This window comes from Protomyctophum bolini (assembly GCF_963924005.1).
Source record: "Protomyctophum bolini genome assembly, chromosome: 12".
Classification (NCBI taxonomy): Eukaryota; Metazoa; Chordata; class Actinopteri; order Myctophiformes; family Myctophidae; genus Protomyctophum; species Protomyctophum bolini.
In genome coordinates this window covers 20,817,192-20,834,821 of record NC_137873.1, presented here as the reverse complement: position 1 = coordinate 20,834,821, position 17,630 = coordinate 20,817,192, and the positions used below count along the sequence as shown (strand labels likewise).

The window sequence follows — 17,630 nt, the reverse complement described above, 5'->3', positions numbered from 1 at the left end:
AAAAAATACCGTATACCGATTTCTCCAGAGAGCGTTTTTCTGCGTGTCCAAGACTTTTCTAGACCTAAAGATTATTGCGTTTTATTCCTCCACCTTTGTGTCTACGGAAAGTATCATCAGCGCGCAGCTATGGCCTCTCCTGGTATTAAGACAAGGAACCGACTGCCTGCTCCAGAGTGCTATCAACCTCGCAGCCACCGCACCGGTCCCGCTCGCTCAGGAAGTGCATATATCGCGCGGGGCAATTGGCCAAGTGGGACCCTCGGCCCCCTTCGTCATGAGCCATTCACACACACACAGGCAAGAACATACCATTATTCCCCCCGTCATAGAGGGCCAATGAGACGGAGAGAGAGGTCGAGGAAGGCAGAGGTACTAGACACGGAGAGAGAGAGAGAGAGAGCACAGCGACCCAGTGGAGGGGACTCGTAAAGCCAGCAGGACCGTGGCGCTCAGCCTTTATAAGGCCTCTCCGAGTCGTACCCGGGGGAGGGGATAAGCGCAGGAGAAGAGCGCACTTAATGGGCCTCGATTCAGCGGCAATGGTGAGACACGCACCATCTCCACCAAGTGCAGAGAGGCATGTCTTCTCAGATGGGGAGTTAAGAGAGTGAGAAACAGAGTCAGAGGGAAAGACGCGTGCACACACACACACACACACACACACACACACACACACACACACACACACACACACACACACACACACACACACACACACACACACACACACACACACACACACACACACACACACACACACACACACACACACACACACACACACACACACACACACACACACACACACACACACACACACACACACACACACACACACAGGAGACTTGGCTGACATTCCCACATAACGGGAATTCAGTCATTTTTTGTCTTGGTGATGCTGTCCAGACGGAATCGACGCTAATCACCTTGTGCTCCTTGGTGTTATGACTCACGCTGGCTCACACCCACGTAGATTAGCACGGACGCCATCCCCCATTTGATTTCCGCCGTACACAGAACGTCATGTTCCGTCTGAGCGCTCGGGCAAACTAAAGCCGTGGGGGAATTTCAAGGGACACAACGGGGGGAGGAGTGGTGGTGGTGGGGTCACAGATCATGTATTTGTTATGGGAGAGTTAAAAAGGCTATTACCAACTCTAAATGGATTTCCTTCATATCAAGTCACATAGTCGTAACTCTTACTGAGAGCATTATGGCCTACAAATCCCTATCGTATCCCATATCGTCTCTAATTTACCAAAAAACACAAAAAATTTGAATATAAATATTTTCAGACAGTTTTCTGGCTCTCAGCTTCAAGCACTGTCTGGCAGCCGTCCAAGGGTCTCGACGCTACGAGCATCTCCGTCTATTACCACAGACATACGATGTAATTTTTGATACAATCACCATTTTAAACACTACAAGGGCACTGCCATTATCATTATAGTCAACAGCGACATCATTATGTTTCCATATACCATCCAACTGCAGTCTGCACTTATTTATTATTGTTTATCTTTGACTTTTATCTTTGAAGAAAGTTATCCCACTGGGTTTTGTATTTTTTCAAATAACAGCTCTGTTTGTGAAAGTAAACAAAACTGCTGCATTTCGACACTGCGTTTTCATTAGATTAGATTTTTTTTGATACTTTGATTTTACCATCAAAGCAGAACAAACAACAAAAAACAACACATCAACCTCAAATACCCTGCAGAAAACATTTCACATTTAATATATCTTTACTTACTTATTTATAGGATTAGATCGGATCGCGCCGCGTTTGCAGACAAAATCAATCGTGTGGAATTTCAATTAGCTGAATGAAATGCAAATCCCGTTGAGAATGCACCTTAGCTAAGTTCAGTGGCCTAGGCCCTAGTCAGGTTAAGTTTAACCGTTTTACTCCACAGTAAGAATGTCACTAAATGGATTTTCTTTATTTCATATCGGGGCAGCCGTGGCCTGAAGGTTAGAGGAGCGTCCGTGTTGCTGGAAGGTTGGATGGTTCGATTACCCGGACCGGCAGGAAAATCTTGGTAGGAAAATGAATGGTCCCCACTCCCTGAAACTCATAGTTTGACTTGGACTTGACTCGGTCTCGGACCAAGAGACTTGGGACTCTTCCCCCAAGTGTCCACTCGAGTCACGGGTCACTACAATAATGCAATGGAATCATTTTATTATATCGATATCATGAGGAGCCCATTCACATTAACATTATAAGAGAGCTGTCTGGCGCTTATAGACAGCTATCTTGTTAAGTAACGGAGGGCAGCTGATGCGCCTGCCTGCTCTCGCACTGTTTTCTCTACCTATCAAAAACATGAGAAAAAACTGGTCTCGCCTCCCATTGGTCCCCGTCTCGACTCGACCCTCTCCCACACTCGGTCTCGACTCAGACTCGACCCACTCGGTCTTGACCTAGACTTGCTTTAAGTGGACTCGACTACAACACGACCACTCACCCCTCCCCCAACATCGCTGAAGTGCCCTTGAGCAAGACACTGAACCGTGGAGCGGCTCAGTGGCCAAACAGTATAAGGCTGTGGTTGTGCTGATCTGCTCCCAGGTTTTAATGTGTGTCCGTCTGTGTGTGCAGGGCATTGAAAATTACCACTTGTGCTCAGCTACTACCCTGGGTAAATAAAGAACAACAAAATAAATATATGACTTAGTCCTAAGCATGTAGCATTATAATCAAACTGGTAAAAAAAAAAGAAGAAAGCTGTGGTGCATGCAGGTTTAAGCAGCATTGTGTGCTTTCATGGGTACAATCCCCAATTGAAATACTACAAGTGTCATTAGAATCCATCCATTTGGACAGGGGAAATGGGGAATGCTGCTACTGCAAGTCATCTCGGCTCAGTCTGCACTTAATTTCCCAGAGAGGGATGGGAATTTACTTATTTTTGTTTGCTTATTTTTTCCCTTTCATCTTTGAAGCAATGTATTCCACCGGATTGTTGTGCATTTCTTTCAAATGACAGATCCGTTTGTAAAAGTAAACAAGACCAAATCAAAGTTGTGGGAAAGAAACACAAATACAGAAAACAACATTTTCCCAACATATATTATGAAAACTAAATGATACTCAAACCAAACAAGTCACACAAGTGGGAGTTGTTACATTCCATGAGACTGACTTCCTGAGTGCCTGTCATACCGTACATCATTGTTCTCAAAGTGGCATCCGGGGACCCCAGGGGTCCTTGGGGATGTTCCAGGGGTCAGCTAAATTTGTTAACTCATTTTCTGCCTAAAATGGCATTTGATGGGTTTTATTAAAAGTCACAGATTGCCTAGGACGACATTGAACGAGTTAGTGTTAAAATGTATCCAGCATCGCTAGTATTATTTTCACCGTTTCTGGGCTTCTCCGTCAACTGGCGACGCTTTGCTTGCACATTGTGACGTCATTGAATATTTTCCCTCCGTCCACACTATCTTTAGCTGCGTTGTTCTCTGAATTGAAGCTCAGATTCAGGTGATCATACAGACCATCAATGTTTTAGGAGCTCAATAAAACATCCCTGCGACCTCGCGGTACTGTATTATTATGACCAAAACTAAAGTAGCTATAGCGGCTGCCCCGGAAAAAGATTGATTGTTACTTCCGGTTCTCCAAATAGGCTGGTGGCTCTTCAAACAAGGGCTTACGGCTGAAAAGCTCTATGGTGGCACGGAAGCGACTGAACTTGACCTTAAACGCGGTGCCTTTAATAGCATCACCATCATTTTAACCACAGGCCTACTATTGCAAATTATAGGAGATGTACATAAACTTCGTGCCGCGATAGAAGCTGCTGTTTTTTTACTGCTGCATTTCTTAACACAAATCTTCTCTTCTGGGGTGTCCCTGGCACAACGTATCTTCAAGAGTGCTGTGATTTATTTCCCCCCTAAAACATAATCATCAGATACTATGATTATACTAGGCGGCAAAAAAGGATACATAAAGTGTTCAAATTATGTTTTTATGTGGCCACACCCACCAGTTCATTAAGTATACCTGGTTTTCACCTTAGCACCTGAACTTAAGCCTCGCCCACAGCTTTTGTTCTATGATTGGGAGAGGGTTAGGGTTATGATGTCACAAAAATGTGTATTTTCGATTGGGCCTTTTTGACTCAAAGACTTTCAGGAAGAAACCAAAAATACATAGGGAAGACATATTTGAATATTATAACCATTAGACTTGTAATGTTAAACCCATAAACAGTACTCACCGTGGCGGTGATGAGCGGCCCGTGCAGCGTGGCGTAGAGCAGCGCCTCGTTGACGTGTCCGCGGACCCCCAGCAGGGCCAGCTCCAGGCTGTGGTGTCCCGCCACGGCGTGCGTCAGCCGCTCCAGCAGCGAGGTGTAGCGCCGCCACGGAGCGTCCAGCTCCGCCACGCTGGCCAGGCAGCCGCGCAGCACGTTGAGGCAGAGGCCCGCGCACGGCTTGATGAGCGTCAGGCCGCGGCAGTGCGAGCAGTACGCCATCTTCACCAGGCCGCGCACGCACTCGCGGCTCAGCGCCACGTGCTCCGTGGCGTTGGTGGCGTCCAGGCCGCGCTCCAGCGCCAGGCCCAGCTGCCGGCCGGCGCCCAGCGCGCCCGCCAGCTCGCGGGCCATGGCGGCCGGGTGCGGCCCGAACGGGTTGACGTCCTGCCGCGTCATGCGCAGGCAGTCGCCCGTGCCCACGCCGCCGGCCTCCTCGGCGCTGCCGGGGTTGATGAGGCGTGTGTACGCCAGCGGGAAGAGGTCGTCGAAGAAGCGGTGCACGGCCGCCTCCACCGAGACGTTGGCGCCGCGCAGGTGCTGCGACAGCGACGAGTACAGCTGGTTGACGTGGGGCAGCGCCCGGCGAGACAGAGGCGTGTACGTCACCTCCAGCAGGGAGCTCAGGTGACCCTGAGAGAACGACAGGAGATACTGGAACGTATCTGTGGGGGGAGGGGGGGGAGGGAGAGGGGTGGGGGGGAGAGAGAGAGAGAGAGAGAGAGAGAGAGAGAGAGAGGGAGAAAGACAGACAGAAATAAATGACGTCATCTGATCTGGGTCAGTAAGAAATACTCAGTAAAGTTCTCAGTGTCGATCTAACTATTGATCATGCAGACACTGACCCATATCCACTTCAATTAGTGTTTGTGTACACTGTACAGTACATATTGTGTGATATTTAGGGCTAGAATACAATTTGACTTGACTTAACCCTACTGTAATGATGTGCTTGTCCGCAAGGGCTCTATGCTAGTGTCTTCTGTTTTTGATCTCCACTATCGACAGGTTGTGAGCTTGTAGATCTGCTAAAGCTTTCCCTCCAAGAATAGAGAGGCAAAGTGACCAATGCATGGGGAATACAGCCCCTCCTAGAATGAATAGGGGGAATACCAATACTGGAATACCAGAGGCTTCAGTTTCACCAGCACAGCCTACCTAGCACCATGCCAGTCTAGCCAATGATGACCATCTCAACCGTAAAACAAATGGATTATGACAGGTTTCCCCACCCAGTCAGCTACTCGGACAGCACTTACTATCAATGGTGTGTTCATTGCATGCCTTGTTTTCCACTGCTGTTAATTGTTGTGTGTTGTGAAACTTCCGCCTCCGGTACTGCAGGAACCAAGATAATTTAGGGGACCGCCTGGCCAAGGCACACCCGACTATAGATAGTAACTTTGGTTTACTGTGGAGAGATGTCACTGAATGAAGTCATCACGCTCATAGGAATGTCTTAAGGAGAGATTGCCACAGCCTCCCCAGGACAGACAGATAGACCGAGGTGTGTGTGCGTGTTGTGCGTGTGTGCTTGCGCGTGCTCTCTTGACTAAAACAGGAAGTTGACATGAGCTCCAGTGCAGTCAGTCTGACTCTGCATTCACCGTCATCACCAATATAGAACACATTTAATATCCAGGCCGTTGTCTGGCACGCAACATGTCATTCAACACACACACACACAAACAAAATGCACACACAGTATAAACCTACAGCCAACGTGATGATCACGTATGATTTCCATGCAATCCCAGCCGCATAATAAGGGCTATAAAGAGATAATGTGATGTCAGTGCAAAGACTGTGACTAAAGACAATGAAGTGTCACGGCAGGGTCCCGTTACGAGACAGACAGACAGACAGACAGACAGACAGACAGACAGACAGACAGAGCCGAGATGACAGTTTATTTTAGAGTTTCTGATGTCCAGACAGTTGAGCAGAAACGTTTAAATGTCGTAGGGAGACAACACTATGACTAATGAATGTACTGTAATCATCCAGCATGCAAGTTCAAACCACTACCATACAAAGAGCGGTCCAGGGACCCCCAGAGGCCAATTATCTTTACCCTCCTTTTCTCTCTAATTTAGTCCTTATGCCAATTCATTCCTACCCACTGACATATTGTTAATAAAGCGTTAGTATCATTTAAACCACTTTAATTATATTTTATAATTTGGCTATTCAAAAATAGCAGATACTGTTCCATCTATTTTAAAATTAAGCAAGCATTATTTTATTTTAACACAATTTTTTTGCTACTGGGAGTCCCTGGCGCGAAACATTTTGTAGCCAACTTCACTTGGTGTTGGGGATCCTTGACATGAAAAGGTTTGTGGACCACAGACTGCCCATAAGGATTATGTACGGTAGTCCCTTATCCAGCCTGCAACGTCAAACCTCTACCATTCATGATGCATGAGCCTTGACCTGTCCTGTACCCTCTGTCATCTCCTTTCTCTCTCTCCCTCTCTCTCCATCAGTCTTTGTCTTCTCCACCCCATCCTCCTCTTCCCTCCTGCCCTCACAACTCCCTCTCCATTCCCCATCTCTCCCGAGGTTGTGTGCGTGCGCGAATGTGTGTGCGTACATGCATGTGTGCGTGCGTACATGCATGTGTGCGTGCGTACATGCATGTGTGCGTGCGTACATGCATGTGTGCGTGCGTACATGCATGTGTGCGTGCCGGACACAGAGTGCACTCCTCTGAGCTTGTGATGTCAGCCCTAAAGCATGCCAGGACATGGAGGAACAGCAGCAACTGTAGGGAAACTGAGACAGGAGAGAGAGTGCCAACAGCGCGCGCGCGCACACACACACACACACACACACACAGTTCAGGAGTTCTATAATCACCTCGCTAGAACAAAGCAATTATATTCATCCATCAGGCATCGCTTCTTCTTTCCCACAGTAAACTCCTGCGTGTAAACTGTGCGTGCATGTGTGTGTGTGTGTGTCCAGCTCCTCCCAGCTCATGCACACACACACACACACACACACACAAACACACGCACGCACACGCACACACACACACACACACACACACACAGAGGGACAACAACAGTCATGTCCTGCGTGCTCAACAGCTGCACTAACTAATACGAGCGCTGCTCGTAACACCAGGGGAGTCCCCCCGACTGGCCAGTTCAGAGCCAGCACTCATTTGTAACGCGCCACAAAACACCACCATCGTAATCTACCACAGCAGCTCCTAAACACACACACACACACACAAGCACGGACACGCAAACACGCAGAAATGGAGAGAGAGAGAGAGAGAGAGAGAGAGAGAGAGAGTTAATGGCTTAATGGGGGATTATTTATTTTAAGGTCAAGGGTGACAAATCTGGGACATGGTCTAACTACCAGACTGACAGACAGACAGACAGAGGCAGAGATCAATGGAGGACTAGAGTGAAATGAATGCTGCCCATCATTGTGGGTGAAGTGCAGAGAGTGAACACAGCGCAACGTAAAGCCCTGTGTAGTTGGTACCAGTGTGTGGCCACTCCGCTTGCCAGTGTGCTTGCCTGCTTTCCTGCCTGCCTGCCAGTCTGAATGCCTGCATGGGTGTCTGTCTGAATGCCTGCATGGTTGTATGTCTGTCTGTCTGTCTGTCTGTCTGTCTGTCTGTCTGAATGCCTGTCCGCCAAGCCACAAGGATCAAAACCACAGGACAGGACTGCCACAGAATGTGCCCAGAGGCTTGAGTTACACGGCATCACACGATGTTATTACAAAATCACTACGCTCCCCGGTGCCATGCCATATTATCCCCCCCACCCCCCACCCTCTATCTCTTTCTCTCTTTAGAGAGTGACACAGGACCTGGTCAGTGTTTTCATCTCACTGGTCAGGGCTAGGGTTAGGGTATGGATTGACTTTAGATTTCACAAAGAAATTAAATGTCTAGACAACCAATTTTTTAACGTTCCCCCCCCCCGACTTCTGGTCTGGTCTGTTTTTATTTTATTTATTATTATCTGGGGACCCCCAAATAATTTTGGGACCCACAGGTTGAGAACCCCTGCTCCAATGAATACATTATGCACACAATGGAAGGGGACAGGCTTTGAATTACAATACATCTCAAATACGAATCTTGATGACAAATATAGCACTCTCAAACACAATAATGTAGACAAGTGTACCGTCTCTGCCAGTTGGAAACCTCTTTATGTCCAAAACTGTAACTCCAAAATTGCAAAAGTAGCAGATTGACAAGCTCACAACGCGGCGCCAGTTTGTGGATCTGCTAGTTTGATGCTTTTGTGTTCGGAAAACGCAAAAAGTTTGAATATGGAAGTAAGAGGTTTCTGCCCCGGGGCTGCAGGCCACAAACCTCCTGATGACATAGTGGTGATCCATGAGAACTGTCAGATGTTTATTATATTAGTACAACGATGATATAATATCACTGCTACGCTTCTCGCGAGGGCCATGAACTACATTGGGTGTACATTCTACAAAGACGTTTTACGACGGCGACCATGAAACCTTTAAGACATAGTTGTCGAGTGAAATAGTCGCCTCTCTCTCTGCCAGGAGAGTGACAGAGGTGGAGACAGAGACAGAGAGAGGAGAAGGTAAAGTGAGGGGGAAAAAAGCGGACCAACCCTTTCTTCTGAACGAAGGGAAAACAACTACTGTACAAGTGGTCTCCACCTTGTGAACATGGCCGTACATCTGGATCCATTTGGCCCCGTGGCCCCCGAGCGCTTCCCTGTCTTCTCCATGGCTGTTAGTTCAAACACTGAACCCTCTCCGGATACGCAGCGCTGGGACACGAGACCACCTCTCTCCACCAGGGGTGGAAAAAGTATACCCACATTCTTTACCTCAGTAAAAGTATCAATACTGCAATGTAGAACTATAAATTCCGTTACAAGTAAAAGTCTGTTAATCAACATTTATGAGTAAAAGTAAGTATTGGTGTCAAAATGTACAGTACTTAAAGTACCAAAAGTAAAAGTACTCAGTACTGCAGAATGTCCCATTTCACAAGTTCAAAATGTATAAAAATAATTTGAAAATAGCTACAAGCTCACAATTGTGTTGTGCTATTTTCAAATAGCCGAAATATCTAAAGGGCTGAAGTGAGTAATGTAAACGTTTTATAATATTAATCAAAATCTTCAAAGTAACTAGTAACTAAAGTTTTAAAATTATTGTAGTGGAGTAAAAGTACAATATTTGCTTCTGAGATGTAGTGGAGTAGAAGTATTGGAAATTGGAAATACTCACAAATTCCTCAAACTTGTACTCAAGTACAGTACAGTAAATATACCTCCCCCTGACAAACTTCAGAGAAAACCGCATCTCTCTCTGTGTGTGTGTCTCTCTCTCTCTCTCTCTCTCTCCCCATCACCTCCTATATTCATGCTTTTATTCTCAGGCGGATCTGATTTCGGGTGTCTTATGATAAATCAAGGACAATCGTTCCTTGTGGGTTCCCGCTGAACTTCTTCCAAAGCTGGGAAAACAAGGCGAGAACAGAAAAACAAGAGAACCCCAACGATAACTGGATAAGTCTTAACTGCTGTGGCGTGATTGCATGAGTCGCTCGGAGTGATTGGTGTTCCTTGTCTGACCACACGGGGGTGTGAGCCATGGGGCTCTGACCACGGTGGCGCTCAGACGTGCAAACGCAATCGTGGGTGGCAACATTGCACTGTCATAGACACACCACCGCAGAGCCTCCTGGGAAATGTAGTCTGTCTCTTCTGCGCAAAGCAATTATCTTATGAAATGCCCCCAGAAACACCATCAACAATCTCAAAGACAAGTGACTATACTTGTTTTGTGGAGCTTTACAGGCTCTTATTGTCCTACAGAAGTGGTTCTCAAAGTGGGGTCTGGGGATCCTACTTTGAGTTGGGTGGGTTCCAGGGGGTCCACAGTGGGGTCTGGGGATCCTACTTTGAGTTGGGTGGGTTCCAGGGGGTCCACAGTGGGGTCTGGGGATCCTACTTTGAGTTGGGTGGGTTCCAGGGGGTCCACAGTGGGGTCTGGGGATCCTACTTTGAGTTGGGTGGGTTCCAGGGGGTCCACAGTGGGGTCTGGGGATCCTACTTTGAGTTGGGTGGGTTCCAGGGGGTCCACAGTAAAATGTGTTAATATAGCATCACAACTTTATCCATATTCACACATGTACAAGCCCACAGTGTGGCATCTGCTATATTTTTGAAGAATCTTGAAACGTTGGGGACAATTTTGAATAATTTATATGTTTTTTTTACACACGCACAAGCTCTGTTCTGGGGGTCCCTGGCTCAAAATAATTTCAACTTGGTTGTCCTCGACATGAGAACCATATACTGGCATATCAACCATACTGGCAGGCGAGAGATATTAAAAAGCTTATAAAAGGCACACAAAAGGTATGTGAAGGGCGGTCTCTAGACTCTCATGCTATGCAGCCGTGGTCTAAACCAGTGGTTCCCCTCCCAACCTGTGGGTTGGGATTCCCAGGGGGGGCTCCAGTTCCCAGATGACATGAAAGTGACAATGTTTAATTACTCAACAAAAGAAAGACAATCAACAAATTATACTATATAAACTGGTCAAACATTGGCCAAATTGGCAAATAATATAAGAAAGAGGCCAACATTTACAAAAGAATCTACAAGCACACAATGCCTTGCAACGGGAGGCGTTGTGAGCTTGTACATGCAGTAAATTGGCTATTTTCACAAAATGTATCTGTGCAGTGAGCACCCTCTGGCCTAGTGGTCCAGCACTGCTGGCCTAGTGGTCCAGCCGCATGCCACAAACAGGCTCTGGCCTGACAGCGTGTCGCATGTTCGAGTCCTGTTCATGACAACCTTTGCTGCATGTCTCTCCCCGTCTCTTCCACCCTCTTTCCGGTCTGTCTTCACTGTAACGATCGATAAAGGTCCCCACACACTGAGTGCATTTTTCGGATTTTTCGCTGCGTTTCTCCATGGGTTTTTGCGTGCAGTGTGCAACCACTTTTAAGGTGCAAAAGCCAAAAACAAATCTTAAAAGAATATATGTATATTTATCTGTGGAAATGAGTCAAACTAAATGTAATGCCTCAAGTCCTACAATTGTGCTTGGATCCCCAGTCCAAATATGATTATTTTAGGGGGGTCACCTAGTCCAAATATGATTATTTTAGGGGGGTCACCTAGTCCAAATATGATTATTTTAGGGGGGTCACCTAGTTCAAATATGAATATTTTAGGGGGGTCACCTAGTTCAAATATGATTATTTTTGGGGGGTCGCGGCCTGAAAAAGTTGAGAACCAGTCCACTATAGTCGGAGCTCCCATTTATGACTCTGTAATGGGACATTGTACAGGCTCTTACCACCAGCTCTCTCTCTGAAAGACAAGAGTTTTAATCATATGGGGCTATTTCCACTTTATACTCTGCATGGCAACCCGGTGCTTTTCTGGGGCAATTACAGTTGAAGTGTCACTTGCGGTGGCGCTGCCACAATAATTAATGGGTAAAAATAAAGCACACAGGCCATTCCATGATTTAAGCCACAACTATGGTGTCCCCTCCCTATATACTAAACCAGTGGCCCCTGATCTGCTCGCCACTTCCCTGTTGGGAATGAGGGGCCATGAGCGTGTGTCAGTGTGCGTGTTCATGTGTGTGTGTGTGTGTGTGTGTGTGTGTGTGTGTGTGTGTGTGTGTGTGTGTGTGTGTGTGTGAGTGAGTGAGAGAGTGAGTGTGAGGGGGTTTCCACTGCCAGGCCACCAAAGTCGTCTTGCCAGGGCTCAGCAAGGCCACGTGGCACCAGACAGCCGTGGCATGTCCAAGTGGTGAGTGGGTGCATGCGTGGGTGGGTGGCTGGGGGTGTTCATTTCATATGGCTTCATGTACTGTACTGCTTCATTTCAGGAAACGCGCAATTAAATTATACAATTAGCTTGAATTAATCAGTCGATTAAGTTATCTATTCATTTAGTGTCCCCCTAAGGTACAGGCGGCTGTGTACTGTGTGTGTGTGTGTGTGTGTGTGTGTGTGTGTGTGTGTGTGTGTGTGTGTGTGTATTGGCATCATATTGGCCATATGACGTCTTATACGTCGTCATTTACTGCCATAAACAAACATCATAGGCTTGGCTGACAAACGATTTAAGTCACAAGTGCCCTAAACTAAAATCACTTATAGGCTTGGCTACCATATGACGTAATCTTCAAAAGCCATGCTCCAAAATGCATATATATTATGCGTGTATATTTGTAAAAATGTATAGGAATCATGAAAAGGAGCCGTCAAGGAAACAAAACGTTAAGAGGGAATCGTTAAGGAAAAGGAATCATTAAAACCTTAAAGGATCCCTAGTGTGTGTGTGTGTGTGTGTGTGTGTGTGTGTGTGTGTGTGTGACACGCGTGCGTGCGTGTTACGCGCATGTGGCAGATGAGACAGTAATATTGCGATAATGATGTAGGAGACACTAGTCTCATACCACAGAACTGTTGGCCTTTTCGCAGCTTGAGGAATCAGCCTCGCGTCCAGACATGACCAACCAAGCACCTACTCCGGGAGAAGTATTTTAATCCAGCCGCATGGCTCGGGTTGCATGCAGGTCACCGCACAGATATGTGACACAGTGACATGTGTGTGGATTACATATCCTTGTTTTAATTAGTAGGAATACACAGGGCCATCTCCAACCCCAGCACTGCCCAGGCTTGGGTTACAGGAGGGGTGGGTAGAACTGCAATGTCATACAATCTCCCCTGCCTCTCTAACCTTTCAGCGATGAGTTTTGAAGGTAATGTGCTATTAATAGGCCAATAAATACATCTGTGGATATGTCACACACTCGCTTGCATAACCAAACAATATTGGATGTCCCAAAACCGTGAGGGTGACTCAGGTCTGGTCAGGCAGCGAGCACACAGACAGGCCCAGCCTGACCTAAGAGAAAGAGAGACATTGCTCACTGCAAAAGAAATAAACTGAAAAATGGTCTCTCTCTCTCTCTCTCACACACACACACACACACATTTGTCAGTGTTGTCCTGTCAGGGGGGCTAACAGGTGGGGGCGGGGGGTAATTGAGAGGGAGAATGCATGGGAGAGGAGGAGAAAGAGAGAGAGAGAGAGAGAGAGAGAGAGAGAGAGAGAGAGAGAGAGAGAGAGCAAGCGTTCCATCTCTCCATCAGCATGCCAGTAATTAAGATGGCAGCCCGGTTATATCAAAACTCTCGAACATAAACAATTCCACACATGCCAGGGTGGCGGGCCGGGGGGAGGTGGGGGGGTATGAGGAGAGGAGAGGAGAAGGGCAGGCAGAGGAGACACTGTGGAGGGGAGGGGAGGTGAGGGTGGTTCAGATGGTTCATAACCATAAAGGGGAGACGTGGAGACGTTGCTGCGGTCAGGGGAGAGTCCCATCCTATCAGTCTGGTCTTTATTGGTAGCATGAATCACTCTGTCCCCTTATAGCGTGATGCTGAATAAGCATGTTCAGCATCACGCCAAACATCTTACACCGCTCGGTGCACTCATCATAAAACGGGACATTATTCTGTATGTATACGTGTGGTGTGGCGTGTTCACGTTTGCTGCTGACGGTTAGTAACTGAGCAGCCATAACCAACAGTTCCCCGAGCCCTGTACAGTATGTGGCCCATACTGAACATCAAAACCCTATCTCCCGTTTCTGGAGAGTAAAGGTCCTTTTAGATGGGCAGCGATTAACACGCCTAGTAATTCATTTTCAATGAGAGGCCTGAGTTGTTGTTTTTTGTACGTGTGGAGAGGAGTATTTACGTGGGTACGATCCCTTGAAATTGTCACGCGCGTGCTCGTTTCGTGCACATGCCCGCAGCTAACTAGACCTGGATTTGTTGAGCTTTTTTTTTACACTTGCGTTGTCGCGCCCCTCATGAGCAGACCTGGAGCAGACCTGTCGTTGATCCAGGCTACAACGCTGCCCATCTGAAAGGACCTTTAGGCAGATTGATGTAGGCTACAGTACAGTATGGTACACCCCCTGGACATGACGCTATTATGATCCAACTGTTGATGATGGGTGCCATGGGTATACCATTGTTATAGTCTTTGGTATAAGTTGGCTGGGGATGGAACCGCGACCTCCCAGTCTCAGAGCGGACAACCACAACTCAGTGGTGGAAAAAAGTAGGCTACTCACATTTTTACTTAAGTAAAAGTATCAATACTGCAATGTAGGAATACTCTACAAATCTTTTGAAATGAGCAGATCGTTGTAGATCGGCTAATTTCAAAATGCTGAATTGTAGCGCTGAAGTGTATAGTATGTTTTGTAATAATAATCAAAATCGACAAAGTAACTAGAAACTCAAGTTTTCAAATAAATGTAGTTACTTACTATTTGCCTCTGAGATGTAGTGGACTAGAGGTAAAATTATTGAAACTGGAAATACTCAAGTAATGTACAAATACCTCAAATTGTACTTAAATACAGTACTTGAGTACATGTACTTAGATACTTTACACCACCCCAGTCCCAGCTGGCTGGAGCTGTACGTCTAGCCGTAGCCCACTGTTAGTAAGTGAAACCTGCTGAATCCCAGAAAAAGACTGGACTCATGCCTTTCTAATGAAAGGGAGAAAGGAAACACTTAAGCCAAACATCAGACCAACGTACTGTAAAACAGAGCCTCAAATGGACTCTTGAGGTGTGAAAGGAATCCGACATGAAAGGAAAGCCCTAATGAAGGATTTTCCACCCTTCCTAATGGCAGGTGTGGAGTGGACCCTGTTTCAAATTGTTCAGCTTTATTGTGAATCTAGTGTAAAGGTTACTGATACACCGGCACATGATTTGCATCCACTGGCACCATAGGCTGAGGCTAATGATTTAACAGGCTTAGTGCCTGTGTGGGTATGCGATCAAAAGCAACATTAAACTGATTAGATCCATTTCGAACGGTGAAAAAAGTAAAAAAAAAAAAAAAAGGAAAAGAGAGAGACAGAGGCCAAACAATAAAGATCGGGACATAAAACATTGCTGTAAGGAACAAAGCACAGTGCAAGAATCCAAAGAGATGAGATTGCTTGCCAGTACTGGGCTGCTGTGACTGATCTTGAGAGCACATTCATATAAAATGCTCTGCTCTGCCTGGCAGAGAGTGGACATCATAATCCGTCTTGGATCACACCCAAATCCACCGTCAGGAGAGGGCCATAGCAGCACGCACTCGCACACACACACACACACACACACACACACACTCTCTCTCTCTCTCTCTCTCTCTCTCTCTCTCTATCTCTCTCGCTCTCTCTCCTCTGGAGTGCAATTGATGGCCAGAGCCAAGACCACCGCTTTAACTCATTAACTATGGTAGAGTTAAAACATCGCCAGTGATTTCAAGCTAACCTTTGAAGAACTACAGAACATTTTCCTCCACAACAATCCATCCACTGATGGTCTGAAAAGACATAGAGTCTCGGGGGAAGCAGAAAAAACGTAAATAAAATAAAAATATGCCGCCACTATGTTCCGTTTCGTAGTTATGGGCAGTTGAATGTGGTTTGTTTTCAGCAAAAAGCAACAGAAAGCAGAGAAAAATTCAACTAATATTACATTGTGATCACGTGACTTCTGGGTGTAATCTTCCTCGTCGCTCCTAAGATCATTCACGGGTTACAGAAAGTGGGCTTGTAGTGAGTGGATGAACGCATGCAGGGCTGGGTGGGTGACAGAAGTGAGTGGGCTTGTAGTGAGTGGATGAACGCATGCAGGGCTGGGTGGGTGACAGAAGAGAGTGGGCTTAAACGGGGCGGGGGAGCCGAGGCTTCGTCTTGGAGACGTGATGATGATGATGATGACGATGATGGTGCTGGTGGTGTAGGAGTGGTGGTGGGGCGACTCCTCTCACCCTACAAGCTGAGAAGGGCTGAGGTAATAGCGTATTAGCGTGAGTCACTGCCCGTGGACACAGACACAGACACACACACAGAGCGTGTGAAAGTCACTTCAACGACACTCCTGAGACTGAGGCACTCCCTCTCACCTTCTAGAGGCTGCTGCTGTCCAGAGCTGACATCCACACAGCTAGAACTGTTATAGCTGCTATAGCTGCTGTCCAGAGCCATAGCCGACGTCCACACAGCTAGAACTGGACTTATAGCTGCTATAGCTGCTGTCCAGAGTCATAACATCCACACCAAAATAACCATAACTGATATCCACAATTATAGATGCTGCCCAGAACCTTATATACAGTACAGTAGCTATACTACCTGAACCACTAATATTGTTGTAAATAAAGTATTCAAACAATCAGTCCAGGCATGCAGTGTCATAGCTGACGCCTGCCTGCCTGCCTCCCTCCTTCCCTCCCTCCCTTCCTCCCTTCCTTACATTTCACTCGGCACATCTTCGCTTCGCTCCAAGTCCACCTCCCTTTTCCCCATTAATCGGAATTCTACAGGGTCTGTCATTATAATGAGTCATGGTAGCTTTAGAAAAATGGAAATGGCTCATGGAGTTTTTCCTCAGTAGTTCATTTTGTCTAACCCTCATCCAAAAGGTCACACGAATTATATCTCCTATAGCTGTTCACACACATTCCCACGCATGCAGATGTACTGTAGATTCACCACATGCATGCATAGTATGATAGTATACATGCATGCATACATACTGTATAGTGTTTATCGTCTCTATCGGGTGGAAACCTCATATGTCTTTTCAAATTAAAAAAAGTAGCGCTGTAGCACTTCACGCGTTTCGAGCTTGCAGATCTGCTACTTTTGTGTGGCCATTGATCAAGTTTAGGCCATTCATTTACAAAAGAACACAAACAAAAAACGTAGAAGATGGAGATGAGAGGTTTGTTGCTTGACATGGACGATATAATCGCATGCGCGTGCGTGCGAAACCCTTGATGGCGTGTGGGATCGGTCGGGCCAACACTGCAGGCCCAGGGTGGACACAGGAAGTCTGGCCCGGGCCAATTAGCCGCAGGAAAAAAATCCCATCAGCCAACAGACAGAGCGAACTGTACTCGGGGCCGATCCTTTTGGACAGAGGACAAGCCCCGGGAGACGTGCATTTGTCTGCCTTAACGAGAAAATCCCAAGGCATCAGCCTTCCACGCAACCTCGCTAGTGAGATTGATGAGGCCTAGTCTGTAGCTGGAGTGTTTGTTGAGGCTAGTCGCAAGGCGAAGTCACACATATCCTAGCGATACTGTGATCTGTCAAGAAAAGGAGAAGGGGGGGGGGGGTGTTGGCTGTAAAGGTATATTAATTCTCTCATTTGATTTCGTGCTAATGATTGTAAAGGTTGTGGCAGTGGACCCGGGTATAGCAAGCTAGCTAGAACACACGCACACACGGACAGACACACTCACAGGTACATACGCACACG

At 46.8% G+C, this 17,630-nt stretch overlaps 1 protein-coding gene across 2 annotated transcripts in view; it reads right to left on the bottom strand.

Annotated features, from left to right (window-relative positions):
- The window catches only part of LOC308325824 (glypican-5-like), a 163,544-nt gene that overhangs the window by 112,797 nt on the left and 33,117 nt on the right, over positions 1–17,630 (bottom strand). For both annotated transcript variants that reach the window (XM_080778527.1, XM_080778528.1), the window contains exon 3: positions 4,236–4,936. In XM_080778527.1, the coding sequence (XP_080634653.1) occupies positions 4,236–4,936 (701 nt within the window). The remainder of the gene's footprint in view (positions 1–4,235; positions 4,937–17,630) is intronic.